Below are 26,863 nucleotides of genomic sequence, written 5' to 3'. Positions count from 1 at the left end.
CATTTTTCTTGATGTGCTACAGGAAGTGCATTTATCAAGTGTTTTGAATACCTTGAGTTGAGTGTGGAAGGTTGGGTCTGTGTCTGGAGTGCTGATAGAGGCTGAGGTTGTGGGGGCCTCAGGACTGGTGGGCTCTCTCCTACAGTTGGGGCCGTGATGGGGGGCAAGACGGGGCGAGAGGAGGGGATCATGTACTCCGACTCCTCTTCGCTGTCATGTGCCTCCTCTCCTGTCACTGCCCTCAGGGCTTGAGACGGTCTGCAAACAAACAACCCAAGAATATTTACCGTGCAACTGGATTTATAAAACATGAAACACTGGAGGCAGAGTTTTCATCGAGGAACAAACTTCATAAATTATGTGTTTTATGCGCTTTGTATAAACAGTTTAAAACATTGTAATCTGCAAGTTTGCTAGAATAATTTTCTTTTCACTATATAGCCAATACAACGTACCTTGCCAGTGAATAAATGGCGTTGGCCGAGGCCGAGGGCTTGACTTTGGGGTTGTCATAATCTTGAGCAGCAACTGCGGCAAAATTCTGGGGGGGGGGAGCAGAAACCTCAGAAATTTTTAAGCGAAGAATAATTTTCACAATCAAAATCTAGAACAAAAACACCAACCACATTAATTGAATATTTCTGCATTTGTGGAAACACATTTTTGTTCTTGATGCAAGTTAGATGATACAATTGAGACTACTGTCATGTTTCTACAATAAATATGAAGCTGGTTTCATCTATTATTGTTGATTGATCAACAGTGGCTGTGTAGTGAAATGTCAGGAATGCCCTGCTAAGAACTAACAATAGTTCAAACCAACACATGGAGTTACTTGATTATTTCAGTTGTTTCACTTTCACAGTTCCTACTAACTTGAATACTGTGTGTAACCAATGTATAGACATTGGAGCAGTTGATAATTTAGTGTGTGGTGTTTTGTGGTTCCTGACCAGCTGGTGATCCAGACTGAGGGAGCTGTTGTTCTTCTGTGAATCCGAGCGGGTGTCCAGAGTGGAGGGCAGCGCCAATGGGAGGGAGTGTCGGTTGGAGAGTTCCCTGACACCTGCTCGAATGTCCCCTCCCAGACTGGACACTTGGGAGGACGAGGAAGCGGAAGACGAGGAAGAGGAGGTGGGGGCCTTGGGAACAGGCCTGGAGTTCCAGTCAGCCAGGAGCCGGTTGGGAGGTGTGGGAGGGTGCTTGTCTCGAGGCGGCTCCCCGGGAGTGCAGGGTAAGGGACGCCTCTGCAGCCGTCCATCGGGGGCTGTCCCAGCTGTGTGGGGCCGGTCTGGAGGAGGAGGAGGGGGGAGATCCCTCAGTGCTGGGGGGAGGGGAAGAGGCTTGTCTTTGTGGTGAGATGCTGCCTGAAGGGGAGAAAAAGGGATGCAGGGAGCCCATTTAAACTACATAGAGTATTAATGTGAAAAACTCTTTGCTCTTCAACACTGGTAATAATCCAATGTGCATGTGCCTCACTATAAAAACAATATACATAATTTAGATGAATAACACGAAGGGTAAAATGTTGTCTCTAATTTGCAGACAATTCCAGCTTCCTCTCTATGGCCTCCAGTTTTCTACATTTAAGCAGAAATATGTGGTAATATGAATGTGTCACTCAAAAGTTAATTTCAACACCTGAATTGTGCAAAGGGAGAAATAAGAGTCAGCATAATTACAATAACAGAGCTACGTGAAATTATTCTTGCATCTTCGTCTGGTTTTGCTCTCTGCTCCACTGTGTATGTTGATGCACCATAAGTCAAGCTATTAAGCAAAGCAGAATATTTGAGTAGTTTATCTGGGGGTTGTGAGACGACTGAAGCAACCAAATTAAAGGGGTGAAATGGCATCTGTCACAAAAGATATCTCAAGTGCTGCAGTGGACTTTGCATCAAAATTATCTTTGACTTCCATCTATTTAATAAGAAACGAAGAAAAGAAATTCAACAAATTCTCTTTGTTTTCCAACGACAGTACTATTTTTTGACGCAGAGTAAACTGGAGAATTCATCCACATATCGAGGAGCACATTATTTTAATGTTTCTCTCTTGCCTAAATGAGGCGTTTTCGTTGGTTGAGTGTTCTCAATTACCTTAGTGGTGACCCCAGGGCTGGAGGCACCAGAGGGGTTGGGAGGTCTGTGTGGTGGTAGCAGGTCTAGTCTGGGCGGCACAGGGGGAAGAGAGGACTGAGGAGCCATGGACATGGGTGACGGGGGCCGCTCCACCTGGGTCACATTTACGACAGCAGAGCACGACACATGATCAAATTCTGCTAAACGAGAAGCATTTTACAACAATCAGCTTTTGCTCTGTACATGATAAACATGATAAGAAGCTGCTGCCAAGATAAAATGCAGCTAATATCACCCACACCGCGTTTTTATACAAGCCAAGCCATGTTGTGTATGGATTACAAAGAATACATAACACTATAGTACATATCTGATTTCTTGGGCTAATGTTATCTATATAGGTTTAGACCACAATGTTATGCAATAACAATATTTTACATTGTATGTGGCATTTGTTAAATTCTTACTGTTCAATATAGAAAAAGAACAAGACTGCAATACAAGCACTCTTTGTATTTCTTGTCTCTAATTGCCCACATTTTGAGTTGGGCATTCAAACTTATGCAAACTCAAATATGCACAAGTTTATAACAGAGAGTAGTCAATAATAACTAAAATATCACTAAGGCTGTGGTTATTGGTGCCGTGGTACTGGGTGGCATTAAAAACACCACACAATAAAGTACAGTTTAACACCACTGTAAAATGCACATTTTGACAGTGTCAATCAAAACCAAATAGTATCTTTGTAAAGGTAGAATTTGTATAATTACTGTAGCGTGTTAGATTTGACATGAGAAGATAATGAAGTGGCAACTGAGTGTATAAAGTAAAATACAATGCATTAATTGTAAAACTTTTTACTGCACACTCCATTTGCAGGATTTTCCCCTGTTTTTCAAAAAGAAATAATACTAATTTGGTTTTGTTAAACATGAAACACTTCAAAGTAACAAAAAAAGAAAAAAGAACAGCCAAGTACTTTTAAAGCGTACAAGTACATTAAAAGAAATGCCAGTAGTCAAGAATGAGACAGGTAAGCAAAACAAAGCCCAAGAAATTCCTGGGACCACATCAAAGTGTGTGTGATCTCAGGTATTCACCTACTCTATAAGCAGACTAATGCACACATAGCTTCTCCAGAGGCACATAAAAGATGTAGGATAGGAGAATGACCCACATATCAAAACACTCGGAGGCACAAAAAGCTGCTGCCTTGGCACCATGAAAGATGGAGATGAAAGACTTTAGATATGAGCTGTGAGCTTGAAGTGCACAAAAAGTGAAAAGGGCAAGCCGGGGAGTGTTTCATCAGTACAGAGATGGGTCTCAGAAAAACAGAGAAGAGAGGAGGACATCAAACCAACTAAACCAAGTGCCTCATTGTGTTTTATCAGTGGGAAATACCAGAATAGCTCACACAGTGTCATAAAATGGAAACTTTGAGTCATCCGAGATCCAATTTAGCCTCAATTAAGTCAAGGTCTTTCCACAGTCTTACCTTTGTACACGCCAGTTTGCTCATCATCGGGTGGGGGTCTTCAAGTCTGTCATCATCATCATCGTCATAGCTGGGTGATGGTGCACCCTCAGCCCCAAATGTGCCCCTGCAGGAGCCACCACTGTTGTCCTTGGGGTCAAAAGGATCCACGACGATGGGCTCTGTACCCTTAATCTCACAGCGACAGAAGGGACATCCCGTTCCCTGACCTTCGGATTCCTGTAACACAGGCAGATGCAGTAACAAAGATATCAGAGCCGGTTATGTCTGTACAGAAGTGCACTTCAACAGTGAGCTCTCCTCTCATCAGGTATAAGTTATGACACTTAACTCTGAGAAACCAACCCACACAGCCCCCCTTGCATCCACCCACCCACTCTCGTACCTGCCAGGCAGTGAGACAAGAGGTGCACATGAGATGGCCGCAGGGCTCGATCTTCACATCCTTGTCATTCTCGGCACAGATCTTACACAGCTGGAAAGTGGAGCCCATCTCACAGTACAGCTCATATTGCTCCTGGGGGGAAGAAATGAGATAAATATGAGCTCTCAGTTCTTAAAAAGCTCATGATACTCACAACACCTCAGATCGTGTCCAAAGAGCTGAGAAGAATCTGGAGCAAAGTCAAAATGCGGGGGCGTGTTTTTAGTTTCAGTCCTGTACTTGAGCAAAACAAATCTTTTCATAAATAAAAAACTGAGCAGAAATGTAAGCCGATCATGTTATGAGACCGTTTACAGCAGCATGGATGTTCTTCTTAAGATATTACAAAAAATACAGCTATGTATCGTGCTTATTTAACATGAGCTCTTCAATGTGATGACGACAGTGTGAAAAACTGGAGGAGAGATATGGGTTTCCTGTGAGAATCAATAATGGAGAAAGCCTGAACTAACAAAAGTCCAGTTTGCTTTAACTGTAACATTTCTGAAATGCAGTGTTCTTTTTTAACTTTATTTACACTTGGCTCAGAGTCATGTACTGACAATTTACTTGAGGTTAACTGTCACACTCTTAAAAGAAGACGACTCAACATTAAAGCCAACATCCTGTTTAAAAATATTATGTATCATGTATGAAAAGTTTATAGTACTGCACATTTCCGTTCACTGTCGTCTTCTCTGCATTTCTCGGTAGCCCTGTTCATTTAAACGGTGCAACAAATTATTTAGTTCAGTTTATTAGAAACATTTTTATTAAGACATTAAAGGCTATTTGTTTAAATATATTCCTTACTCAGCTACTGTAGTTTGACTAACTCAAGGTAATGAGGTTATTTCCTTTCCTTATGTGTTTGTGCAAAAAAACCTAAAAACAAAACAACATTTGAACTTTACAATAAAATGCCAAAGACTGACAGTATATGTATAAGATACAAAAGATTGAGGAAGCACACTTCTCTGACCTGTGTGACTTTGATGTGGTCTTGAGGCGAAGGCTCACAAAGTCCTGTCAGGTCAGGGTTTTGGGTCCGGCCGTCCGGGAATAAATAGCTGGAGAAGCAGAGGCACAAACAGAGAAATTCCCATTAAGTAACTGTGGTCATTTCCACCGGCATTTTCCTTCAAAGGGTAATCATCATTATTAGTTGGTATGCTTATACTACATACAAACCAAAAGGCTGCGGCAATAAATACATCTGTTCCATCTATTAATGCAATATAGCAACATGTTTTAATATCATCACTGACTTGATGCATGTTCAGTATGTGAATATTTCACAATGGGTCAGATGCTGTAATAACCATTTGATAAATGTTTTGTGGATGCAGGCGATATACTGTATAGGCTTCCCCAGTTTAGATCAGCACTTGATTACAGGTTGGGACAGGCCAACCATTGCTTTCATTAAATAAAAGAATAAACGCTGGCACAAGACAAGGAGTTTCACTCCATCCACTTAAACCACTGACTGAGCTGTATATTAGACACCAACAGTTACATTCTGGTTAAGTAGTACCAGAATTATGGGAAAAAAGCAATATGATACAGCTAGATTTGTTAAAGGCTGAAAGGCAAATGCAAATGCAAATGTGAGATGCAAAACAGATCTGCTTATCATGCATATGTATCGTGCAATGTATGCTTTCTGGGTAGATGAGATAAAAAAGAGAAATGACAAAAAGAGACCTGCATATGACAGGAAGTTTGACTTACAGACCAGTTATTAAAATTGCTTCAAAATGAAGACCAAGTACCAGCCACAAAATGGCGGATCAGAGTTCCAGAATTAAACCTCAAGACAATGACAAATATAAGTGTGCCAAACAAAATGCCAATGGACTTACAATCCTTCCCTGAAGCCGTCTATGAGGGCTTGGAAGAGGGGTTTATTGTGAGGAATGGTTTGCAGTATGTTTCCATCTGCAGTCACATAACCGATCGCCCACTGGCCCAGCCGGGTACAACTCAGACGGAAGATGTAACTGGGAGATGGACACAAGAAAGGGTCACACTGTTACACTGAAAAAGTGATCAAATAATAGGAACTATAAACAAAGCATGGGTTATACATTATACATGCAAGTGACACATAAATGGGGTAGATGTACTGAGCTGGCTGAAGAAGACTCCCTAAAATGGTTTGCACATATTAAGGAAAGGGTAACAGAATCAGGTGGAAACAGGAATAATAAAATACAGTTGAGTAAAAGCAATAGAATGTGAAGTAATTGAATAAAAGATTAAAAAAAAAAATAAGTAAAAGCACAGCTGTGCCAATGATTCAGACAGAGTGGAAATGTAAGAATGGTTAAGACATGAGCCCCTCGCTTCAGTATCTTACATTTCCTGGCTGCTTATTTGTATGCATGTACAAATTTGTAGGCATGTACAAATTTGTATCAGGAAATTACCAAATGCAGCTCTAGGGGTTATTGACTACCTGTGCAAAGCAGCCTGTTTTTGTTAAAGGCTTTCCGGTCAAGATTTAGACCACTGGTGAGTAAGCATCACATTAATCGATCGCAGATGACACAAAATTTCCTGACAGGAAAGCGAGTTTGGAGATATTGCACATGTAAAAAGTATTGTGTAGTACCCATTATACAAAGAGATCACTCCTGACAGCGAGCTGTAATTTATAGTGTCCAAAGCCTGCACTCAAATCGGCCAACAACAGCTCAGATGTCAACATGGCCGTACACGGGCCAGGCCTAAACAGTGACATCAGCTTTCAGTGTACAATAAGACCATTGATGCTAGGTACCAGTACCACTGCAGTGTGGCGCACACACACACACACACACACACACACACACACACACACACACACACACACACACACACACACACACACACACACACACACACACACACACACACACACACACACACACACACACACACACACACACACACACACACACACACACACACACACACACACACACACTTATTTGCGTGTGTTATTGTGCAGAGTGAGTGCTAGGACTATGTACATTACACACTCACACCCATTAAAATACACATACATGATCTCATAAGCAGGGGTAAAAACAGGCCGTGACAGCTAAAGTGAAATGTACTGTGGCCTGTGGAAACACATGAACATAGTTACATCATGTGTCTCTTTAAGTTCCAAAAATGGAAATAAAATTGTGTTGCTCACACTGCCCCACACACATGCTACTGAAATGTCAATGTGAATTGACTTTGAGGGCAGAGCCAATTCAGATAAGTACTGTGTTCAAAAATGTGCAGTAACGCATTTAACGCTGCGGTCGGACCAGGAAGAGGTCGTATCATCGGTCGTGTGTCCATGTGTCATATGTACACAATCAAGTCTTTGTATTTCTCACCTCCCAGGCTTGTGAATGAACTTCTGTAGCCGTGCTTTGACCTCATCGTAGGTGAGGAAGGCCATGTACCCCGGGTGAGTAACTGCCAAGCTGTTCCAGTTTCGCAGCAGGGACGACCAAGGCTACACACACACACGAGAAATAGAGAAGAGAGTGACTCATCTGATGTGTAACTCGACAAAGCTATAACAGTGTAAGGAGAGTAATGGCATAAGTGTACTGCATCACAGATGCAGCAAAAACATTAGTGTGATTTACAATAGCAATTTTAATCTGGGTCAAGCAATGTAAGTATGAATTTGCAACACTTAAATAAACAACAACTCATATGTTACCATCTGGAGTGACAGGATGAGCACGATTATATGGACACTGGCAGTAGCAGACTGATTAACTTACTCCATACAAAGCAGGCAAAGGACAACCTTCTTTCTTTAAAGACCACTTGGCCCAAATCAAGTCAAGTCACCCCAACAGTAAGTGGTGAAAACTTAAAAATAAAAACTACATAAATCATAGCAGTGAGTATGAGGTTGTGCATTGCTCTCACTAGTCTGTATGTTGTCTGAAAGTAAGCAGAATTAACACTATACAGAAAATGGGCTGCAGAGGTCTAGGCGTGATTATAACGATACAACAATTAATATGAAAAAAAAAATCAAACCTTTTTTTATAAGGTGAATGACAGAGGGATGGAATGGGTCAGTCCCTCTGTCATTTATACTTTTTGCACACAGGAAATGACAAGTCAAAACAGTCTCCTCTGCGGGACTCTCATCTCTCTTATACCCTTCAGTATAATGTGATTACCGATTAGCTGCGTTAGAGAATAAAATTGTGCTTAGTAATGTAACATCCATTCACTGTACTTCAGTTAACCCTAGACAGTGGCTCCGTTTGTACTAAACTGAGTAGAGCAAGCAAACTCAAAAATATGGGTTCCTAATCACCAGCAAAACATTCACCCTAAAGATACTGCATGAAACAAGACATTTAAAGGCCCCTTAATGTAATAAAAAAACCACAGTGCAGCATATCAAGGAGAAAGCTTAAAATGGTCACATGCTAACTTCCTCTTCTGAGTTTAAGGGCATTTAGAGGAGGTATTTCTATCCGAAGGGTGTGTCATAGGAACTGTCTATAATCTGTATAGGATTCATTAAGCCTTTTGGTGCCCTGCACACGAGCAGCCAGGGATAATACTGCTAGAGGAGGAAATAACAAACACTCATGCATATTAGATTAAATTATGCAGATTAAAACAGTGAATTAGGTTTACCTATGAGATGCTCTAAAGTTCAGTTTTTATCGAGCTGGTTTTCATTTCATACTGTATTAATTACAATGCTGATACAACATGCTTAGATGAGCTCTCTGCTCCCCCCTTCCTTTTTTATATCCCTTTCAAGAGCCAGGAAGTGAGTGTAAACAGCAGGTAAATCAGGATGACAACATTGAATTGTAAAACTAGAAAAAAGAAGATACATAAATATTCAGAGTTTTGTCACGTGTGCGCAGGAAAATGGCCAAAACAGGACATTTTCAAAAACAGATGAAGAGCACTGCTCTGTGCCACTTTGTTCGGCGTCATCGAAATTTAATGGCGTACTAAGTTTTCATGGGTTTCCGACGCATCCCGACCTAAGAAGACGATGGTTGGTAAATGTACGTCGGGATCATTTATCCGTCACCTCTCATGCGAAGGTCAGCAGCAGACACTTCGTTACCGATCAGCTTATAGAGCCAAACGGACGGCAGTACCAAGTGGAACCCGGAAATGGTTGTGCTAGGAGCCCATCGGACAAAATAAATAACTTTCAAACATTTCTATCTGAATTGTGTGAGCAGGATGAGAGTTTCAACTTCAGGACCATCTGACAGTGTGTGTAAGTTAGCGAGTGTGAACATCCTGCTAGGAAGTTGATCGCGTTAGCTGAAAAAAACATGGCATTTTAGTTTAAGTGCATTATGTGCTGCTCAAATTATTTTTTTTTCCTTCAATAAGGCTAACAGACGGCTATGAATTAGACTTTTGCATCTGTCCCTCTAATTCCTTGCACATTTCTTTTTTAAATTAACTCACAAGTAAATGATAACACAGGGAGAAAAGGTGCAGTGTTATCAGCAGTGTGTCTGTTTGTGTGTGTGTGTGTGTGTGTTTTCTCTACCTGAAATAGCCTTGTGAAGATGTCAAACTCAAAAACAGAGATGTAGTCGTTGCAGGTGAGGTCTATAGTGGATTTTAGGGCCATGGCCTCCAGTCCGGAGCTGATTGGATGAAACTCGTGCAGAGACTGACGGAAGACCTTCCAAGGCACGATGGTCCTGAAACAAACCAAACAAAAACAAAATAGATGATGACATTCCCTTGCAAAAACTGAAATCATCATCAAACATCATAAATAATGAGTGTTGACTGTGGACTACAGCCATGCTGCATTGTGGTTTTCCCTAGTTTCATGAAGGTGTGGCGACACTCTTGTTTTTAACTTTGGGTAACTTTGTTACTGTGTTAAATGATTCTTGCGTGCAATCTAATAAACCAGCAAAACCTCTAAATACACAAATTAACTGAATTTTCTGTCAAGAAGAAAGAAAATATAATGGTTTATTCATGACAAAGAAATGTCATTTGTTAACACACTATTTAAGTACTTACAAAAAGAGCTTTGAGGGCCAGTGGTCATGTAAGCTGACCTGATGTGATCATTTAGAGAATGAGCCACTGGATAACTTTTGATGCACTCAGAACAACGTTAGCAAAATACAGAACTTAGCTTTCCAATGTGGTGGTCATAGGTTTAGGCAAATTCCTACATTAGAAGTAAGATATATAGACCACACATTCATATGATAAATAGTAGAAATTAATCTATTATTATGTGGTATTGGGAGACCCAGCAATTAAAATGTCACTGTAGTTCCACATGGCTGGTTTGTTTTTGTACTGCGTTCAGTTTCAATCCAACTTGTGTCTGACAGTATAGTACGTGTTCCCACATTTACATATCAAGGACCTGCAAAGATACGTTTGAGTCAACAGACATATTCAATAACCCAACATTTGCCTCAGATGAGATAGTTATAGACAGTAAAGTTTGTTACTTCTCTGAAAGAAGAGCAAGGAGACTGAGAGCTACTACTCTTATTGTAGTAGCTTCAAATTAAGCACCGAATTCTTGGGAACACTCTTTAGGGGACCCCAAAGGGCTCTGGGATTCTAGTGAGGATCCACTAAAGAAATATAATATTCTGTGTAAAATAATAACTAATTTTGACTCACTTATCGCAGAAGGCACGCCTCCAGAACTCTGCAGCGTCTGCCTTGGTGATGCGGAAGTTGTCACCTTGAAACAGACCATTGGGGAAAATGGCTTTCAGCTCAGCCAACATGTGGCTGAAGATCAACGACAGCTTTGTGAGGTTCCGCCTGTGGAAGTCAAGAGTAGAGGGCAGTGGGTGAGATTTCACATCGTTCTCAGCTTCAAAAGCAACATTGGTTATTGCTTTCCAAAATATGGCTAATGTTAATGGAGCACAGGTGAAAGAAAGATCCCTTGACAGTTCACTGGCCAATAAACACACACCTAGTAACAGCGGTTGGTGATGAAAACAAGTGAAGCTACATGTGTCTAAGGAACACATAAGCAGAAAGAAAGGACGATTGTAGTTAAACATAAAACCCTCTCGCCTTGCGCAAATTTTCATTACATCCATCTTCTTTCATTTTTTCCAGTACAGATTTACTTTTGACACAACTGTCATCTAACTTTCCAAAATGATGACACTGTTCTCTGAGTTCACTTTAGTCTTGTTGCTCTGGTAGCTTTGGAAATATGTCCAGACCATGCCTGTGTTAACTTCTAGCCACAAGTTTATTTTACCTGCATCGAGCTGGTTAACATGATAATGGAGGGTCATTGTCCAGCTGCACACAACATTGTGGTCTCAACAGTTTGATCAAAGCTTAACTGTTGGCAGTTAGTGAAATATAAAAATACCATATGAAGAAATTCATACAAAAAAAATATTCACGTACTATCTGGAAAAGCTGCAATTAATAATACCAATGCACCAAGGTGTACGCACGACTGGATTTTCAAGGGAATGGGCCATTGCTGCATGTAACTCCCGAAACACACCCATGATTAGTGAAAGTACAACCCCTTTTGAACCATGCACCTAGCACAGCAACCTTTAGCACCATGTGCTTTACATCATTCAATTAGATTGTTAAGCCTTAATTTGTTTTTACTTATTTTTTCAAAAGGCAAACTCAATGAACCTTCCGACTAGTTGTGATACACACGTGAGGAGGCAACACGAATGCTGAGCCTCATCTTTAAAAACAAACAAACACATAATTTGAATGTAGACTGCACACTTTTATAAGAACAAACTGTTACAGTTAGTAAAAAAAACCAGAAGAGGCTCAAGAGTAAACTTTTACTCAAGGGTTTCTGCTTGGTGTTTTCTCACACTGAGATAGTCCTTAGATGCTACAGCAATACAGAAATAGTCAAAGGTCCATATAGACAACATGACACTGGTAAAGGTCACACATACACGTATGTGACAGAAATGTAGAGGGTGGTACATCCTTGTGTACAGCTCCAGTACCAGTTGCAGAAGTGCGATTAGCAACCACAGAGAAGAGGAAATCAGTTAGAATAAAGCCGAAGGAGAGTATAATTGTGGACAAAAGTGAGAGAAAAGGACACTAGGAAATGAGAGAAAGCCCCGGCACCCCCATCACCACATTGCAAGCGATATGCTGAGAAAGCCATGATTTACGAGGCAGCACAGAGTGAGATTGTGCTTGGCTGTTGGGCAGGGTGAATTGACATGCATGAGAGAGAGAGAGAGCGAGCAATGAAAGTGCGGCTACGCTGCAGCTGCCCCACACTACAACACACCCTATGAGTGGAGCGACGGGGGGAGTGGACAGACTGAATGAGGAAAGAGGACAGTGACTGAAGATGGATGAATAATATTAGTTTATGTTGAGACCCTGCCAAAATAAAACAGTGCTTGTTAGGATGATAAGCTTAGAAACACTCGAAAAACCTGTGATAAAGAGTTGTATTTATATGCTCTCTGTAGTAAATGATCCTCAAAAAGTGAACATTTGTAGCTTGACATCTAATCCCTTCAACTGCACTGCCCACTTAAAATCTACAGCAAGGACTTGACGCATCAATTCTGTGTCTTTGAAGTCAGGGCTGCCCTCGTCAGTGATGCAAAGTAGAAAAAAAGACCATGGACTACTCTCGGCATATCCTTTGAAGCCATAATCGTGAACACTTTCCAGTATTACCGGGAATAAGCAGGCATATGTGAAACTGCATTTCTGTGTGTTTCCTTCAGCAGCTATCATCTCAGCAGGTGGCCGCCCTCCCGTTTCTCGGCCAGACTCACTGGCCTACTGCAGCCTCGTCCATTCTCTGCCCCACCTCTCCATACACTGTGCTTTTATCTTACTTACAACAGCCCCCCTCCTGCTCCTCCTTCATCTACAGTGTAATCATATGAAGACAGTTGTTCCCTCCGTCTCTCCCTCTCTCTCTCCCTCCGTCTCTCCCTCTCTCTCTCTCTCCCTCCCTCCGTCCCTCCCTCCCTCCGTCCCTCCCTCCCTCTCTCTCTCTCCCTCCCTCTCTCTCTCCCTCCCTCTCTCATTAATGAGTGGAATTAATCTCTTCTTACTCAAAGCTTTCTTTTCCACATCTAGGTTAACTGACTGTTATGAACACACTTATCCACTCTTTGTAACTGACATTACACTGTACAACCACATCATTTCTAATTCACCGGCAAATGCTAATGATATGTTTGAACACTCCCACTTAGTGCCACAATTTCTGCAGGCACAATATTCACTGAAATTCTGTGATCAGAAGAGACTAATGCTTGGCTGGATTATACATGTATTCCAAAGGCAACTGGTTCCTTGTCAGCATAAACATTTTCTATGAGCAACTGTCAGTATGCTCTAGCTCTGTGAAGTGGAGTTACATTGAACAACTGCTACTCAGTTCAGCCAAACACACTGTGATCTAAACATGAGTTCAGAATGAATGCAAAGCAAAGTTTAGAGAAAAAATGCAAACAGTCAGGCATTCTTTCTAAGCTGAGAAAACTGAGGTTATGTTGAGTTCAGCGTTTTAAAAAGGTGCTTGTAGGAGTTGTATGACTGAATTAATGTACAGATACAAAGACAATGACTGGATTTAGTGTGTATGACCTGGGGGGAAGCCTTGATTAATAAAGCAAAACACAAAACTGTGAGCTACTATTTCCCACCATTTTAAGCAAGAAAAAACAGTAACAGTAAAACAAAACTGTGATGAGGGCCGCAACTAGCGGTTACTTTCATTATTGATCGATTGGATGGTGGACAAAATGTAAAAAGCTGTCCATTTATATTTCTTGGATTCTAGTCTAGTCATCATCATAATCATCAAATCTTTAAACAATAAGCATTGTATCAAAGATAATTGATGTTATTTTCCATCAAGTAATTGATTAATGAACTACCTGTCTCAGCTCAGGCCACAACAATCAATTTATAGGGGCAGAAAACCTCAAGCAGACACCTTGGCTTGGTTTTGCATAACTATAAACAGAGCAAAATTAACTTGAGGGCCCTGCTTTGGTCAAAGTAAGAGGATAAAAAGCTCAAAAGACTAGAATGAATTGCTACAAGCCGTCCTGCATTCTACATTCATTTGACACAAAGTTAAGCTAAGAAACAAACATTTTATCATTGGTTATTATTTAGTTGTGTCAACACTCGAAAACTCATTTTAGCCAGGCCCCCATTACTCATAATGAAGAAAGCGAACACTGGTCTGACTGGCATCAGATTCACGGGCTGGTACAGCTCGTCTGTGGCCTGGGATTTGACCAGTGAATGAGTCTGCGTTGTGTCTTTTGTCTCTATGACAGAGTCAGCGATTCCAAAAGCAGGCTCCATTCTATTTTGAAACTCTAAAGATAAAGGTTCCGATCTAATAGTAAAAAGCAGAATAAGCGGATATCTGTTTTAGCATTTCAGTCCATCCATGTCCCTCTCTATGCTTCAATACGCTCCAATAGCCTCCAACTACAACTGTTACAGCTACTCAAACTGCTTTGCCACCACTAACAAGTGGACTTCAGACATATAGGTAATGGCTTGGTGACCTACTGTAGATTGTCATATGTCTAGAAAGTTTTGCATTTTCCATCCCTCCATCATTCCTAACTATAACCACAACAAAAAGCCAAACCTTTTTTTTTCTGAACACTAGCTTTTTGTCCACCATCCCCCTCATGCTGCAGATTGACCTCTGACCTTGCAGCTGGCTGCTCCCTTCCTGTTTCCTGCTGGCTGTGATAAAGTAGCATAGCTAGCCAGCCAGCACCGCACTGCGCTAATGCACCGCAGCACAGCCAGCAAGGGTCAACCTTACAGAAAGAGAGTCTGTCTGTTTGTCACAAGTAGCTGTAATATCATCATGCAGCTGTATTATCTTTTCTGCACAACGCTTTCAGGAAAAATGCCGCTCAGGCACGAACCTAGCCCGGAGACAAAACTACCAAAAGCTGTTTATAATATGAATTAAACTACATCACTTCTAAGTACTTTGAGGATAACTACACTTGGAGAAATGTGAGAAGCGGCTTTTCTTGATCTCCCATTATTCAAAATCGTTTGCTTTTGGACTGTTGGGTTGACTTTCGATGACACAATCTTGATGACCTCCTGGCATAAAACATAAAACTTCCATGGCGTAAAATATCAGAAAGATGTATACCAGATGCTAAGAGAGTCACCTTTAAATCCAGTGTCATACACAAAAAATAAATAAATGCAAGTGTTGTCTGAGAAACACAGTGGCTTATTTGTTTAAAATTCTGGCTTTCTATTCTGCTCTAGTCATCACTTTATGAATCGAACTCTCTGGAACTGGATTCATTCCAGATGTCCATCAGGAAACTAGAAAGAAAGAAAGAAAGAAAGACAGACAGACAGACAGACAGACAGACAGACAGACACACAGACACACACACAGACACACACACACACACAGAGCTTCATTAAACAAATTTCTAAATATAAAAAAACAGCCGCGCTCCTGTGCATAATCCCATAATCCAGACCAATTTCTCAAAATTTGCATTTTTATATTTATTTAATCTCATTTACAGAACTCACCATTCTAGACAGTTCAAGGGGGTTTTAAACTCTTAAAAACTTTTTTTAAAGTTCTGTGATCCTCTCAATGCAGTTCTGTGAATATAATCTGTGTGTGGTACAACCAGCAAGTGCTGTACCTTGAAGGGCAGAGAAGCTAGTGGGCTGCATCATGCTAATTGCTCTTTTGGACAAAGTGCAGGTGGTGGGAGAGAGGAGGATGACAGCAAAACTATCATCAGTGATGGAGACGACTCCCACCCCATGCAGGACATTGTCTCTGACCTAAGCAGCTCCTTCAGTGACCGGCTCCTTCACCCCAATATTCTGCTATCCACTTTGTTGCAGTGACATCCGAATTTCCCTGTTGTAGGATGAATAAAGGAATCTTATCTTAATCACTATCAGTCGGCTGCTCAGTGATACCACAGCAACAAAAATAACCATGATGCTCTGCTATTTGTTGTTTATGTATGTATGTGTGTGTGTGTGTATATATATATATATATATATTTAAGGTAGCCGCACTTTCATTGCTCGCTCTGTCTAAGTGTAGGCAAATGTAATTATAATAGAAAACCTTGCAGCCTCTAAAGTGTGAACTGTGTTTTCCATTCTACTTTGCTAACCACTAACAGCTCTCTTTACTTTACTCACATCTCCATCACAACTGACTACATCCCCACTAAGATTCCTTGGTGTGGCAGTGCAGAGAGGAAACACTTTTCTCCCGTATTTCATCTCAAAAAGCAAACCACAGATAAGTGGCTTAGAAAAATGATGTAGCAAAACTACACAAGATGTGGTTTCACTTCCACGGGAACACGTTTTCCAAGTTTGATAGCAAGGGATACTGTGGGGAAACAAAGACGTTCTGGTCCAACCCAATCCTAAACCAAACATGAAACACATGCAGCAGACCAGTCTCTGGATACTCTGGGATCTTAAAACCTTTCTGATAACAGACAATCAACAATTCAGTGGTGCATATTTCCCATTACTACACTGTGAACTTTACATGCATGAAATGGTCCATGTCTAAATTTAGCGACAGGTTTAATTTTTCATTATCAAACAACCCACGAGTGTATTTTTCTGTTATTAAAACGTGTAGGAGTGGAAGTAGCGATATCGTTAAACTAAACTTAGCTGATAACACAGGAATAATTGATATTCATGCAAACTTTTTCTCCTGTTATCAATTTGAACACCAGTAATGCACCACTGCGTTTACTCATGGCTCCATCCAGTACCACAGTCTCAGACCTTTCCTCCAGTGTTTTAGCTGCAGTGAAAAGATCATGGGTTTTCAGATAGTCCAAGTCAGGAGCAGTGTACCCAGAAATGTACACATTTACAAAACAGGCACATTTACAGAAGAGGATGGGGTAAACCAAAACAGGGATGAGTGCAAATGACATTTGTAAATACCAGAGGTACTGTACCATAAAATGACATGTTTTTCTCTGTCCACAAAGGCCTGCCTACATCAGTCATTGTCAGCATAGAAGCACTTTACAGTAAACATCCGCAGAGCACATGTCCTGCTATGATCTTTCTTTATACAGCTTTGATAACATTGACAACATGTGACCTGTGCAACAAAACCGAGAATTATGCAAAAACACAAATGCACAGAAAGCCAGGTGTGAGAAGTAGCAACGGCAGCCACCAACAATGTCATGGAATTAAAACATAACAGCGTCAAGCACCTGTTACAACCCACTAGAAAGGAAGGCCCCATGCAAAGCGTACATGCTTCACCTCCATTATAATGCTTCAGATAAGGATCCAAAAAAATTGCTTTGGCCAGCTTTGTCCTTGTCTGAACCACGAATTAAAATAAACATGGTGTGTAGTATAAACAATCTCAAAATGACAAACGTTTGGTGATGATAAAGATATTGGAAGGTTTCATTTGATTATTAATTTTAAAATGATTTTGATTGTGCACTTAATCTTTTAACAACTTAAAAAGGTAACTGGATGGTGTCGTGATGAGTAACGAGAAATTGATCCAAATCATTGTGGAGTGAAAGGTTTTTCAAGACACCTGCTACTGAAGCCTGAACAGTAGTTGAGCTGCAGAGAAGGCTGAATGAGTTGAAGTTAGAGGAAGTTGTTCCTACCAACCATTGTAACAATAGCACAGAAGCATGTCTGGAATGCATTTTTCTATTGTGCAAGGGATTGGAGCGATATGCTGTCAGTAAAGGAAGGTAGTTATGATGGAAGCAAGTTTAGACGAAAGGTTGGTAGTGTTTGTGTCAGGCTAAATTATGTGTGTAGGACTGCAACTAACCAATGTGTTCATTATCAGTTATTCTGTCTATTAATGTCTCATTTAACTGATGAGTAATCAGTTTGTCTTGAAAATGTCAGAAAAGTGTGACTTCTTCTGTTTTGTCCGAGCAACAGTTTGAAATGCAAAGATAATGAGTTTTCAATGATATAATGCAGAGACAAGCAGCAAATTCACATTCACAACTGAGAGGCTATAACTAAAGGTCTGGTTCGGTTCAGACCTTGATTTCTAACATTAAGGTTCACACACTGCTGACAGTCATGTGACACACGCAGTTGGAAGACAATAAAATAGGTGTAATGTTTAATATATACACACAAAGCTTTATCTACATTTTTGGGAAGTATGTTTGAAGTGTTAACGGTGAAACAAAAATGTTTTTTTTTGTTATTTTAGCCAAGCAATGACAGCAGTTCCATCAACCTGCATTGCAAAAACAAGATTGTGGACGTTTGTACTGCATTTTGTCTTGGATTCAGACAGTTACAGAATTTTTTTGGCGATCATTTTACCAACTAACTGTTTTACATCTGTATGTAGCAGAGTGTGCGTGTGTACAACATTGTGAGAAGCCAGTTTAGCCAGAACCTAAAATTCTGGATATGAAAATCGTGGCACCACCCAGCAGCACTCAGTGAAACATGCCTATAAGGCTTTAAAACAAAGCCAACAGCCATAATGCTTTTAATGAGCTACAGCTAAGGTGTGTAAAGATAAGATATGAGACAAATTAGACCATAAAAAGATATACACCCATACTACAAACACGATGCACAACATATCATTAGGCTACCAGGTTTATCACTTTTTGCAGCGTAGTCTTTCCCACAGTGCAAATGCATCACCCTGGAGCCTCTAAGCCCACCACTTCCTGTGAGCAGCTGGACCTATCGATGGTGGTCAGGATACAAAGGCAGCTTAGCCCCATGAAGATGATCAAACAGTCCCTCACAGCGAGGTCAAAGCCGTATCCGGTTAGAGGGAAGTTAAAGGACACATTGATCAAGCCCTCTACTGTATTACTCTGCTCAGGGGAGTGTGTAATGTGTAACATAAAGGTTTCCTGTCAGACCAGGAGTAAATAAATGAACATGGCAACAAAGCGGCTGTGTTGAAACCAAGAAGATACTCAGAAGGGCTGTGCACTTTTCTTCTCAACACAGAACGAAGACAAAGAGGTCGCACTTACAAATCACTCTTCAGTTAAAGTCAAACTTTTCTCCTACATGGCTTAGACAAGTGGCACAGCAATAACTAAAAGCCTGCCAGTAATCGCTTTGTGTGAACCTGTCTACAGTCATAATATATGCTAGTCAAAACACTATCTTTGGATTTTAGACGCTTAGTTGGACAAATGGAATTCGATAATATCTTCTTGGACTCATTCATATAAATATTTATAGAACAATAAAATGTATCTAGTAAATGTTATTAGTTATAACAGTTGATCAATTAAATTGAGAAATATATTTTTTAATTGATATAAAAAGTATTCTTAGCGGAATCCCTTAAAATGTCGTATCCTGGATGTGAAACAGTTTTGGCTGTGATGAATGATTATTTTAATCCCTGAGTATCCTGCTGCTTAGCTTTGAATTAATCAAATATAAAAAAGGCCAGAAAATTTGAAAAATACACATATTTGGCCAAGGTGATGTCTTCATATTTCATGTTTCCTCCAAATAAGAACTGAAGATATTTAGTTTACAATATGAAACAGAGAAAAGAAGAAAAATCTGTAAATGTTGTTTGAAAATCAAACGATTGATTATCAAATTATTTACTAATCAAATTATAACATGTTCACACAAAGGGGTGAAAAAAAAAGTTTTGAATAAAACCAACACATTCTTGGTCATTGTCAACTCAAAGCCCAGAAAATGTCTGCTGTGCTGTGTAAGCCAGAAGAGGAAGTAAGTGAAACAAACAAGGAGGAAGTGCTGACTGTGTTGTGTTGATTCTGACGGAACATGTGCCGTTACTGTTCATTTCCAAGTCTCGCTCACAAGAGACTCATTTTCATACACTCTCTCCAAAATGTATTAATTTCTTTTCCCTCCTCTCTCAGTATATACAAGTACTGTAAATACCTTATTACACCTCCAAGCTTATCAGACTGTTATAGGGTTATACTGAACTACATCAAGTCCACATCTCTAAACCTATATAATCTGTGTGATTCATAAGCAAGCGAGGGCTAGAAAATTAGTGTATTTAATCCCTTGGGGAAGACAACGTGGAGAAGTCTGTACAACACAACAATATAGCACATCCACCCACACTGCATTCCGGCCTCACGTGACACTGGGATCTTTCACTCCGACTTGAAAATAGCTATTAAGACATGGCAGAGTCCCAATCATCATCATTTGACAGAATAACTATACTAATGCCAACAAAAGTTGCAGAGGTGGAAATAAGTGTCAATAAGTGTCAGTAGTCTTATAATATAATTCGGGTTGAAGGATGATGTGAAAGCAGAGCTTCATCCAACAATTTTTTTTCTGCATTCAGGCAGATTATCCTTATGCTTACACTTCGACTTTTCAGTCAGAGCCATGTGCGGCGTTCGGCTGGGGCCTAACCACATACTAGTCTCTCTAGTGGCTCAACGTCATTGGTAAATTCTATAGCATTCTTAAGTGGGCTGATACCCATTGGTTAGTGTCCCTGCCACTGCCATCTCCACACAGACAATAGCAGTCTTTGTGTGTCATGTCTGGCTACTGTGTGTGTGTGTGTGTGTTTGTGTGTGTGTGTTTCCTCTGCTTTAACCAAGAATTTGTTTCAGCACAGCCTCTTAGTGCAATTTAGTGATGACGAAAATAAGTTTCAAACAGACGTGGTCAAAGTGACTAAAAACACCTTTGTCGTGGTACATACAGAGGTTGTCGAGATAGAAGCTTCCTCTTCTTTCCGGTTGCCTTAGTGGGGTTTTTTTCTGTGTGCAAGATTAACATCATGGTAGATGAGAACTATCAGCCTCATAGAGGAACTGAGCAACGACATGAGGATGTATCACTTAGGACTGGCTAAATAAAACCATAAAATAATTCAGGTGTAAAAAAAACCAAACTAAAAAAAACCAAAAAACCCTTTACTTGAGACTAGGATTTTCAACGATACACTGCATCACCAAAAAGTATTGTATATATTGCTGCAAGGTTGAGACTCTGTCTACAATGATTTGCTGACCTGGGTCAGGTCCACAGGTCACACTTGGCTGTGGTCACTCTTATTTTAGCTGCTCGACCAGCTGACGCTGAAATTTTCACATGGTTCATTAATATACACAATGCAACATAACTACCGCAGGTTATTGGGGCTGGTATGAAACAGAGTGAAGCCTGGTGTCCAATGGTGAAGTGATTGTTACAAGCCAAACCAAATAGTTACTAGTTAATCCTGTTAGGCTATGCATTAACACGGTTGTGCAGCATATTCTGTACATAACCATAATTCATGCACCTACTTGGGATTCTAATAAAAGTATTTATCTCACACAAACAATTATGTGTACTAAATTACTGATCTCTATGAGGGTACACTCCTGAACCTTGTGCAAACCCGATATGATCAGGGTATAAATAAAACCATTTCAGTTAAAGGTATATTTTGGTTATTTTATGCCATTACTCCATCAATGTACATAAATGCAGGTGCGGCAGTGCCATCATGGGTGTGTAATCATGTGAGCTCGCAGTACAGGCCTAACGGTCGTTGCGAGTGCGAAAAGTAAAAGTAGGAAGGGGAGATTGCCAGCAGAACGACTCAGTAATACACAAAGCTGATCAGGTTTGTTAAAGAAGTTATTTAAAATTTTAACCTAGATTAGAAAATATGTATAATAATAACAATAATAAAACTACACTTGGCATGTGAATGAACCATATTTCGTGTCTTTATATTGCTATTAAATCCTCCCCTCAGGCAATGGATTCTGTCCACCCTTATCCACATCCGCTCAGTGTCATTGTCCGTCAGACCAATTCAAAAGCTCCAGCAGACAGCAGCAACATACAGCAGCCAGACATAAAAGGCTGTCTAGACAACACAAAGGGTTTTTAAAAGTCTTTTGCAAGTCATATTGTTAAATGGCAGCAAGAGACACAACTTATTCAGAGATAGTTCTGAAGAGAGTCCTTCCTGGGATAATATTTGATATAGGTGCTTATCTTTTATAAACACTCCCTTGAGAAACCTAATGAAGGCCATCCATTTAAATACACACTGTATATGATGCCTGTTACAGCTATGTCTGAAAGCATTTGTACAGTGAACCAATGGGCATCTGTAGTTATATAAACACTGGAGGTAAAATCAGCTTCTTCCTAATAGTCATCACCTCAGAGAACCTACTCATTAAAAACGGCAATTTAAAAAAGCTCCATTTTGTCTTTGAGGTCTTCAGTGGTATCTTTCATCTTCAAAAGGTCTCCCTTTCTCCGTGTGTTTTTTTAAACAATGGAAACAGGAGGAATATCTCAAATTTCTGAATGAAAACCATAGAGAAGGAGCCACTGTGTGCTCTCAAAAAAAGAAACCATTACAGTAAGACTCATACAAGAAAAGAAAATGTTGAAGTAGATGGTAGAGATTAAAAAGGCACAAAAGTGACAGGCAGGCGACCAGGTGTAGATTAAGCACATTCTGACCGCATTTGATCACATGAGCCAACCACAACACCTCTCTCCTGTTTTCACACATCTTGAGCTATAACCAGCATGGGGGTTGGGAATGGGTGGAGTTGTTCTCTGTGCCTTGCTGTCATAATTATTCAGAATGAACGGCTGCATTATAAAAAATGCACACGTGAAATCCACCTGATTCAGACGGGCTCAACAGGAATGCGGTTTGAGAAGAGAACAGAGAAACCAATTGGAACTATTTTTAACGCAATTCAACTGTAGAATCATATCAGTCAGTTAATTATAAGCCAGATACCATACTTTAATCCACTTTACTCACCTGGGTTGAGAGTTTTCCTCATACATGCGTTCTTTGCCCTCCTTGAACAAGCTGATGGTCTGCTTGGTTTTCTTTGTCAGGTTCTCCATGAAGACCCGGAAGTACTCGTTGTCCCCCAGTGTCTCCATTTTGCCCTCGTAGCGTGACAAGATGGTGCGCAGGTGCTGGTAGGTGTCTGGCAGCAGATCGAGGATGTAGGGGGGGCTGTTCTTCAGAGCCAATTTGGGGTTTTGGCACAGGCGCACCACCTGCAGAAAGAGAGGATGTGAGGGGGAAGATGAGATACAGTAACAGTCATTTGGTGTGTGGGAGAGGGAAGGCAGAGGAGGAAAAAGATCACGACCAAGGATGTGTTAGAAAGACAGTGGTGAGAGAGGGGTTAACGGAGAGTGACAGAGAAAAAAAGTGTCACTATTCATGTTCATTTTGTGCATTAGTTAGAAGGAGCTTTGCTTGGAACAGCTCTTTTCTGTATTAAAGCACTTATCTTTAGTGCACAATATGGTCCGTGAGCACAGATGCAAGACATGCTGAATAGAAAATGCCAACAAATTTGAAGACCGTAAGAAAGGCCCCTAAAAGCCCTGTCAAGCATGGAGCTTTCAGTCTGTGGCAAGTCTGCACATTACAGTATATAATGGAATACACAAAGTTAATCCCTTACAGCATCAGGGTTTATTTTACCACTGTCACATATGTATCGACACAAAAAAAAGATGGAGGTGAAAGAGGGGGACAGCATACTTGCATCCATCAAAGCACAGTTTCTGTTCTCACTGTGAAGCAAATTGTCTCCATTTCTTTTTAATTTACACAGACATATTTTTCTGGGCATGCAAAAGAATGCTTGCAACTTATTTTTAGAGAAGCTGTTATGTTTACACTTCCCCATTTTAATTGTCTGCACATCTTATATTCACTTCTGCCTTAAAAACAAACTCTCTGTCCAACAATTGAGTATGACTAATAACTCCTGAGCAGCTGAAGAACTGACTATGTGAAAATGAGCTTTAACTACAGTGACATGTCACAAAATATAATACAAAAACAAACTCAAGTCAAACAGCTTGACAAAGATAAATCACTGACAGAAAAGGAGGGAGAATTCTGTAATGTGTGATCAGGGGGCTAGTCCTCTCTGCATGGCTTTATACAACATGTACATCTAAACCTCCCCTGCCAATAGTCAGACAATGGGAAATGTTTGATCCTTAGTAATGTTCAACCTTTCCTCAACCATCTCACTGTACCGCTACACTGCATCTAAATCACTTTGTTGACCATTAAAAAGCAGAGATTCACTGGAGAAGGACGGTGTTCACTGGAGTCATGTTTAAGGCACTAGCGGAAAAACCGACACTTCTATTCAAGCATCCAGGGGTCTCGTGTCCTGATTTGAACCAGCGCTGATATGGAGCTAGGCTCCTGGCTTCATTAATGACCAAACAATTGCATGTCAACAACAGGACATGGCTCATTCTTTGGTAGACCAATCATGTCCGAGAAGAAATATGCCAGGAGCTGCATTACAAGAATGTCGGTTTGAATTTCCCTTCCCTCTTTTTGGAAGCCATTTGTTTGTCATTATGGGAAAATGACACTTCAAAAGGACTTCAGTCAGTTTATAAAAAAAAGGAAGTTTGGAAAAACATCACTTTTTTTAATTATCATTAACATAGAAACTATTGTACTTTTAAAGCATAAAAAATGCTTGAAATCCCACAGACGGGACTTTTTAAAAAGTCAAACTATATCAGTAGTCAACATCTATTTGTTTCATATAGTTCATCAGTTCTTCTAAATTTCTTGACTGCCATTCTGCTGATTGATAAAGATTTTTTTTTATTTAAAAAAATGATTCCTTGGGATTGTCTGCTCTTCAAAATGGCGAATAATGAAATCATTCATTAGTTGTAGCCCTGTCTAATTTTAGTTTCCCTGTTGTATTAAACTTTTATATTTAAAAATTGAAAATCCATAAAAATCCATAGTTTTTAACAAACACCAGGCTGCATAGAAGCATTAATGGGTTGGATACTACAAAAAAAAACTCATATGGATGCTTTAAGCACCAGGAAATTTAACTAGAAAACTATTTTTTATCAATATATTAGTCATAAGGATGATCCATACTGCATTCAGCATTAGACTGACTAGATCAAATTGGCAATGACCAGACGATTTAAACGATTTAAATAATTACCAAACCTAAAATGTGACTGAAAGAGAAAGAAGAGCCTAAAGGTGAATTGGAACAACCTCAACCTCAAATATACAGTAGGCAGCGCACTGAAAGAATAGTATCCTTTATACCTTCATGTATTTTACATAATTTGCTTGTGGTTAATAACTGGATAAGAGACAATGTTTTATTTGAAATTAAGAAAATAATATTCAGACAAAGGCAGGCTTTCTCACGGCGCTGCTGGTGGTCAGTTTTGACTGTGATGTGAGATGTGACTATGAAACTGTGGCGGGACAAATATAGTATATATAGTATATATATAGTAACCTATATGCAACGTAGGGTATACATCGCGCCCTCCGATGCTTTCATTTCATTATGTCTGTCTGAGACCAGATAATACTGTTGCCAAGGTTATACCTCTAACATTATCATCTACCACACCAACACTTGTACCCGGACCTCAGCCAAGCACATGTACATGCATGCGAACTGAGTACTCTCGTACGTCAGTGTATATCAAGGATACCTCCTTGAAGTAAAATGTTGAGTGCCTCCAAGCTAAACTGCATTCCACTCATCGTTTTCTCTCTTCTCTAAAGATGTAACTCTCTCCTGGCTGATTCCAGACCTGGCCTGGACCTGGTACTTTTTAACCATCAAGTTGTTTCAAGGTTGACCAGCTTGAAGACAAGTTGGCCCTGCTTTCAGTTTTGTTCGACATTAACAAGCAACATTGTGCTCCCTTTTACTTCAGAGCTCAAAGAATGTTCCTGGAAAACATATTTTTTTCCCTCTAAACTATTTGTTCACTTCCCATAAGTTTTTGAATTTCACAATATACATAATGGTTTTTTTGTGCAACTGGATGAGCCATTTTTCTTCCTTAAAATATCATAACTATATGAGACCACATTGAAAGTACCCTCAGAATTTTATTTGGTAAATTAAAGCTATGTTTTAGACACAGCAGTGACTGTGCTACACAAAAGGTCAGAGTCGACAATGTAACTGGTACAATTCAAGGGCCAGGTTTTGGTTAAAGAATAGCTAATCAGCCTGAAGCATGAAGTAATCGAGTTAACAGTTGAACATTTATTGCTGTAAAGTTTAATTTTTATTTTAAACTTCATTCAGGTTCCAAAACTAAGAACACACATTTGGTCGGGGCATCAAAAATTTAGTAAAACGCTTCAATAATTAATCTTTGTTATGCGGGACGCTTTAAGAAAATGCAAGGTTGGCAACTCTGCAGAACCATTAACCACATGCTTCTGATAACATTTAACTAAGTTCTGTGTGGAAGGTGTTTTCAAAGAGACTCTTAATTATTGTTATTTTGCAGGTGTAGGTCGACGGTACAGGCTACGCTGTGGTTTACCTTCAGACAGCGCTGAACCAATATTTTTGCTTCTATTTTAAATATTGTGATGGACTAAAAATACTCCTATCGTATTGCCTTTTGCAAAAGGTAAGAAGCCCCTTCTCTCACCTCACTGTCGCGGCCTCTCGGCTGTTTCACTGGGTGAAAGCTAATCTGTCTGTGCCGATGGGTGAAGTGGCAGTGAGGTCAGATGTACGGTCATCTCGTCTGCAGAGACACAGACACTTCCTCGAACCTTCACCGGGAGCAAAAGTAAAGTGTGTGGCTGCAGGGTCACTGGTGTCAGGTCCACCACAGATGCTACTGGGGGGGGGGATTAAAAAAAAAAATGGGGACGCAGTCTCTTATTAAAAGCTTTTCAAAAGATCAGCTATATTCAAAGTGAGGCCTCCAAGAGGAAGGAGACACAGAAGAGTGTATTAATATTGCTGAGTGAGTCTCTACAGGAAACTAGGAAGCTGG

At 40.2% G+C, this 26,863-nt stretch overlaps 1 protein-coding gene across 1 annotated transcript in view; it reads right to left on the bottom strand.

Moving 5' to 3' along the window:
- Positions 1–26,863, bottom strand: part of cbl (Cbl proto-oncogene, E3 ubiquitin protein ligase) — a 32,834-nt gene that overhangs the window by 5,051 nt on the left and 920 nt on the right. Inside the window, exons 2-13 of the mRNA XM_035622293.2 lie at positions 22,833–23,080; positions 10,667–10,813; positions 9,552–9,708; positions 7,384–7,505; positions 5,872–6,009; positions 4,989–5,076; positions 3,968–4,099; positions 3,583–3,801; positions 2,100–2,234; positions 954–1,367; positions 456–541; positions 52–258 (exon numbers count right to left, since the gene is read on the bottom strand). Of these exons, the coding sequence (XP_035478186.2) occupies positions 52–258; positions 456–541; positions 954–1,367; positions 2,100–2,234; positions 3,583–3,801; positions 3,968–4,099; positions 4,989–5,076; positions 5,872–6,009; positions 7,384–7,505; positions 9,552–9,708; positions 10,667–10,813; positions 22,833–23,080 (2,093 nt within the window). The remainder of the gene's footprint in view (positions 1–51; positions 259–455; positions 542–953; positions 1,368–2,099; positions 2,235–3,582; positions 3,802–3,967; positions 4,100–4,988; positions 5,077–5,871; positions 6,010–7,383; positions 7,506–9,551; positions 9,709–10,666; positions 10,814–22,832; positions 23,081–26,863) is intronic.

Source organism: Scophthalmus maximus, chromosome 11 (assembly GCF_022379125.1).
Source record: "Scophthalmus maximus strain ysfricsl-2021 chromosome 11, ASM2237912v1, whole genome shotgun sequence".
NCBI classification, from domain to species: Eukaryota; Metazoa; Chordata; class Actinopteri; order Pleuronectiformes; family Scophthalmidae; genus Scophthalmus; species Scophthalmus maximus.
Note: the sequence above shows the minus strand (reverse complement) of the source record. Positions and strands in the feature narration are given on the sequence as shown.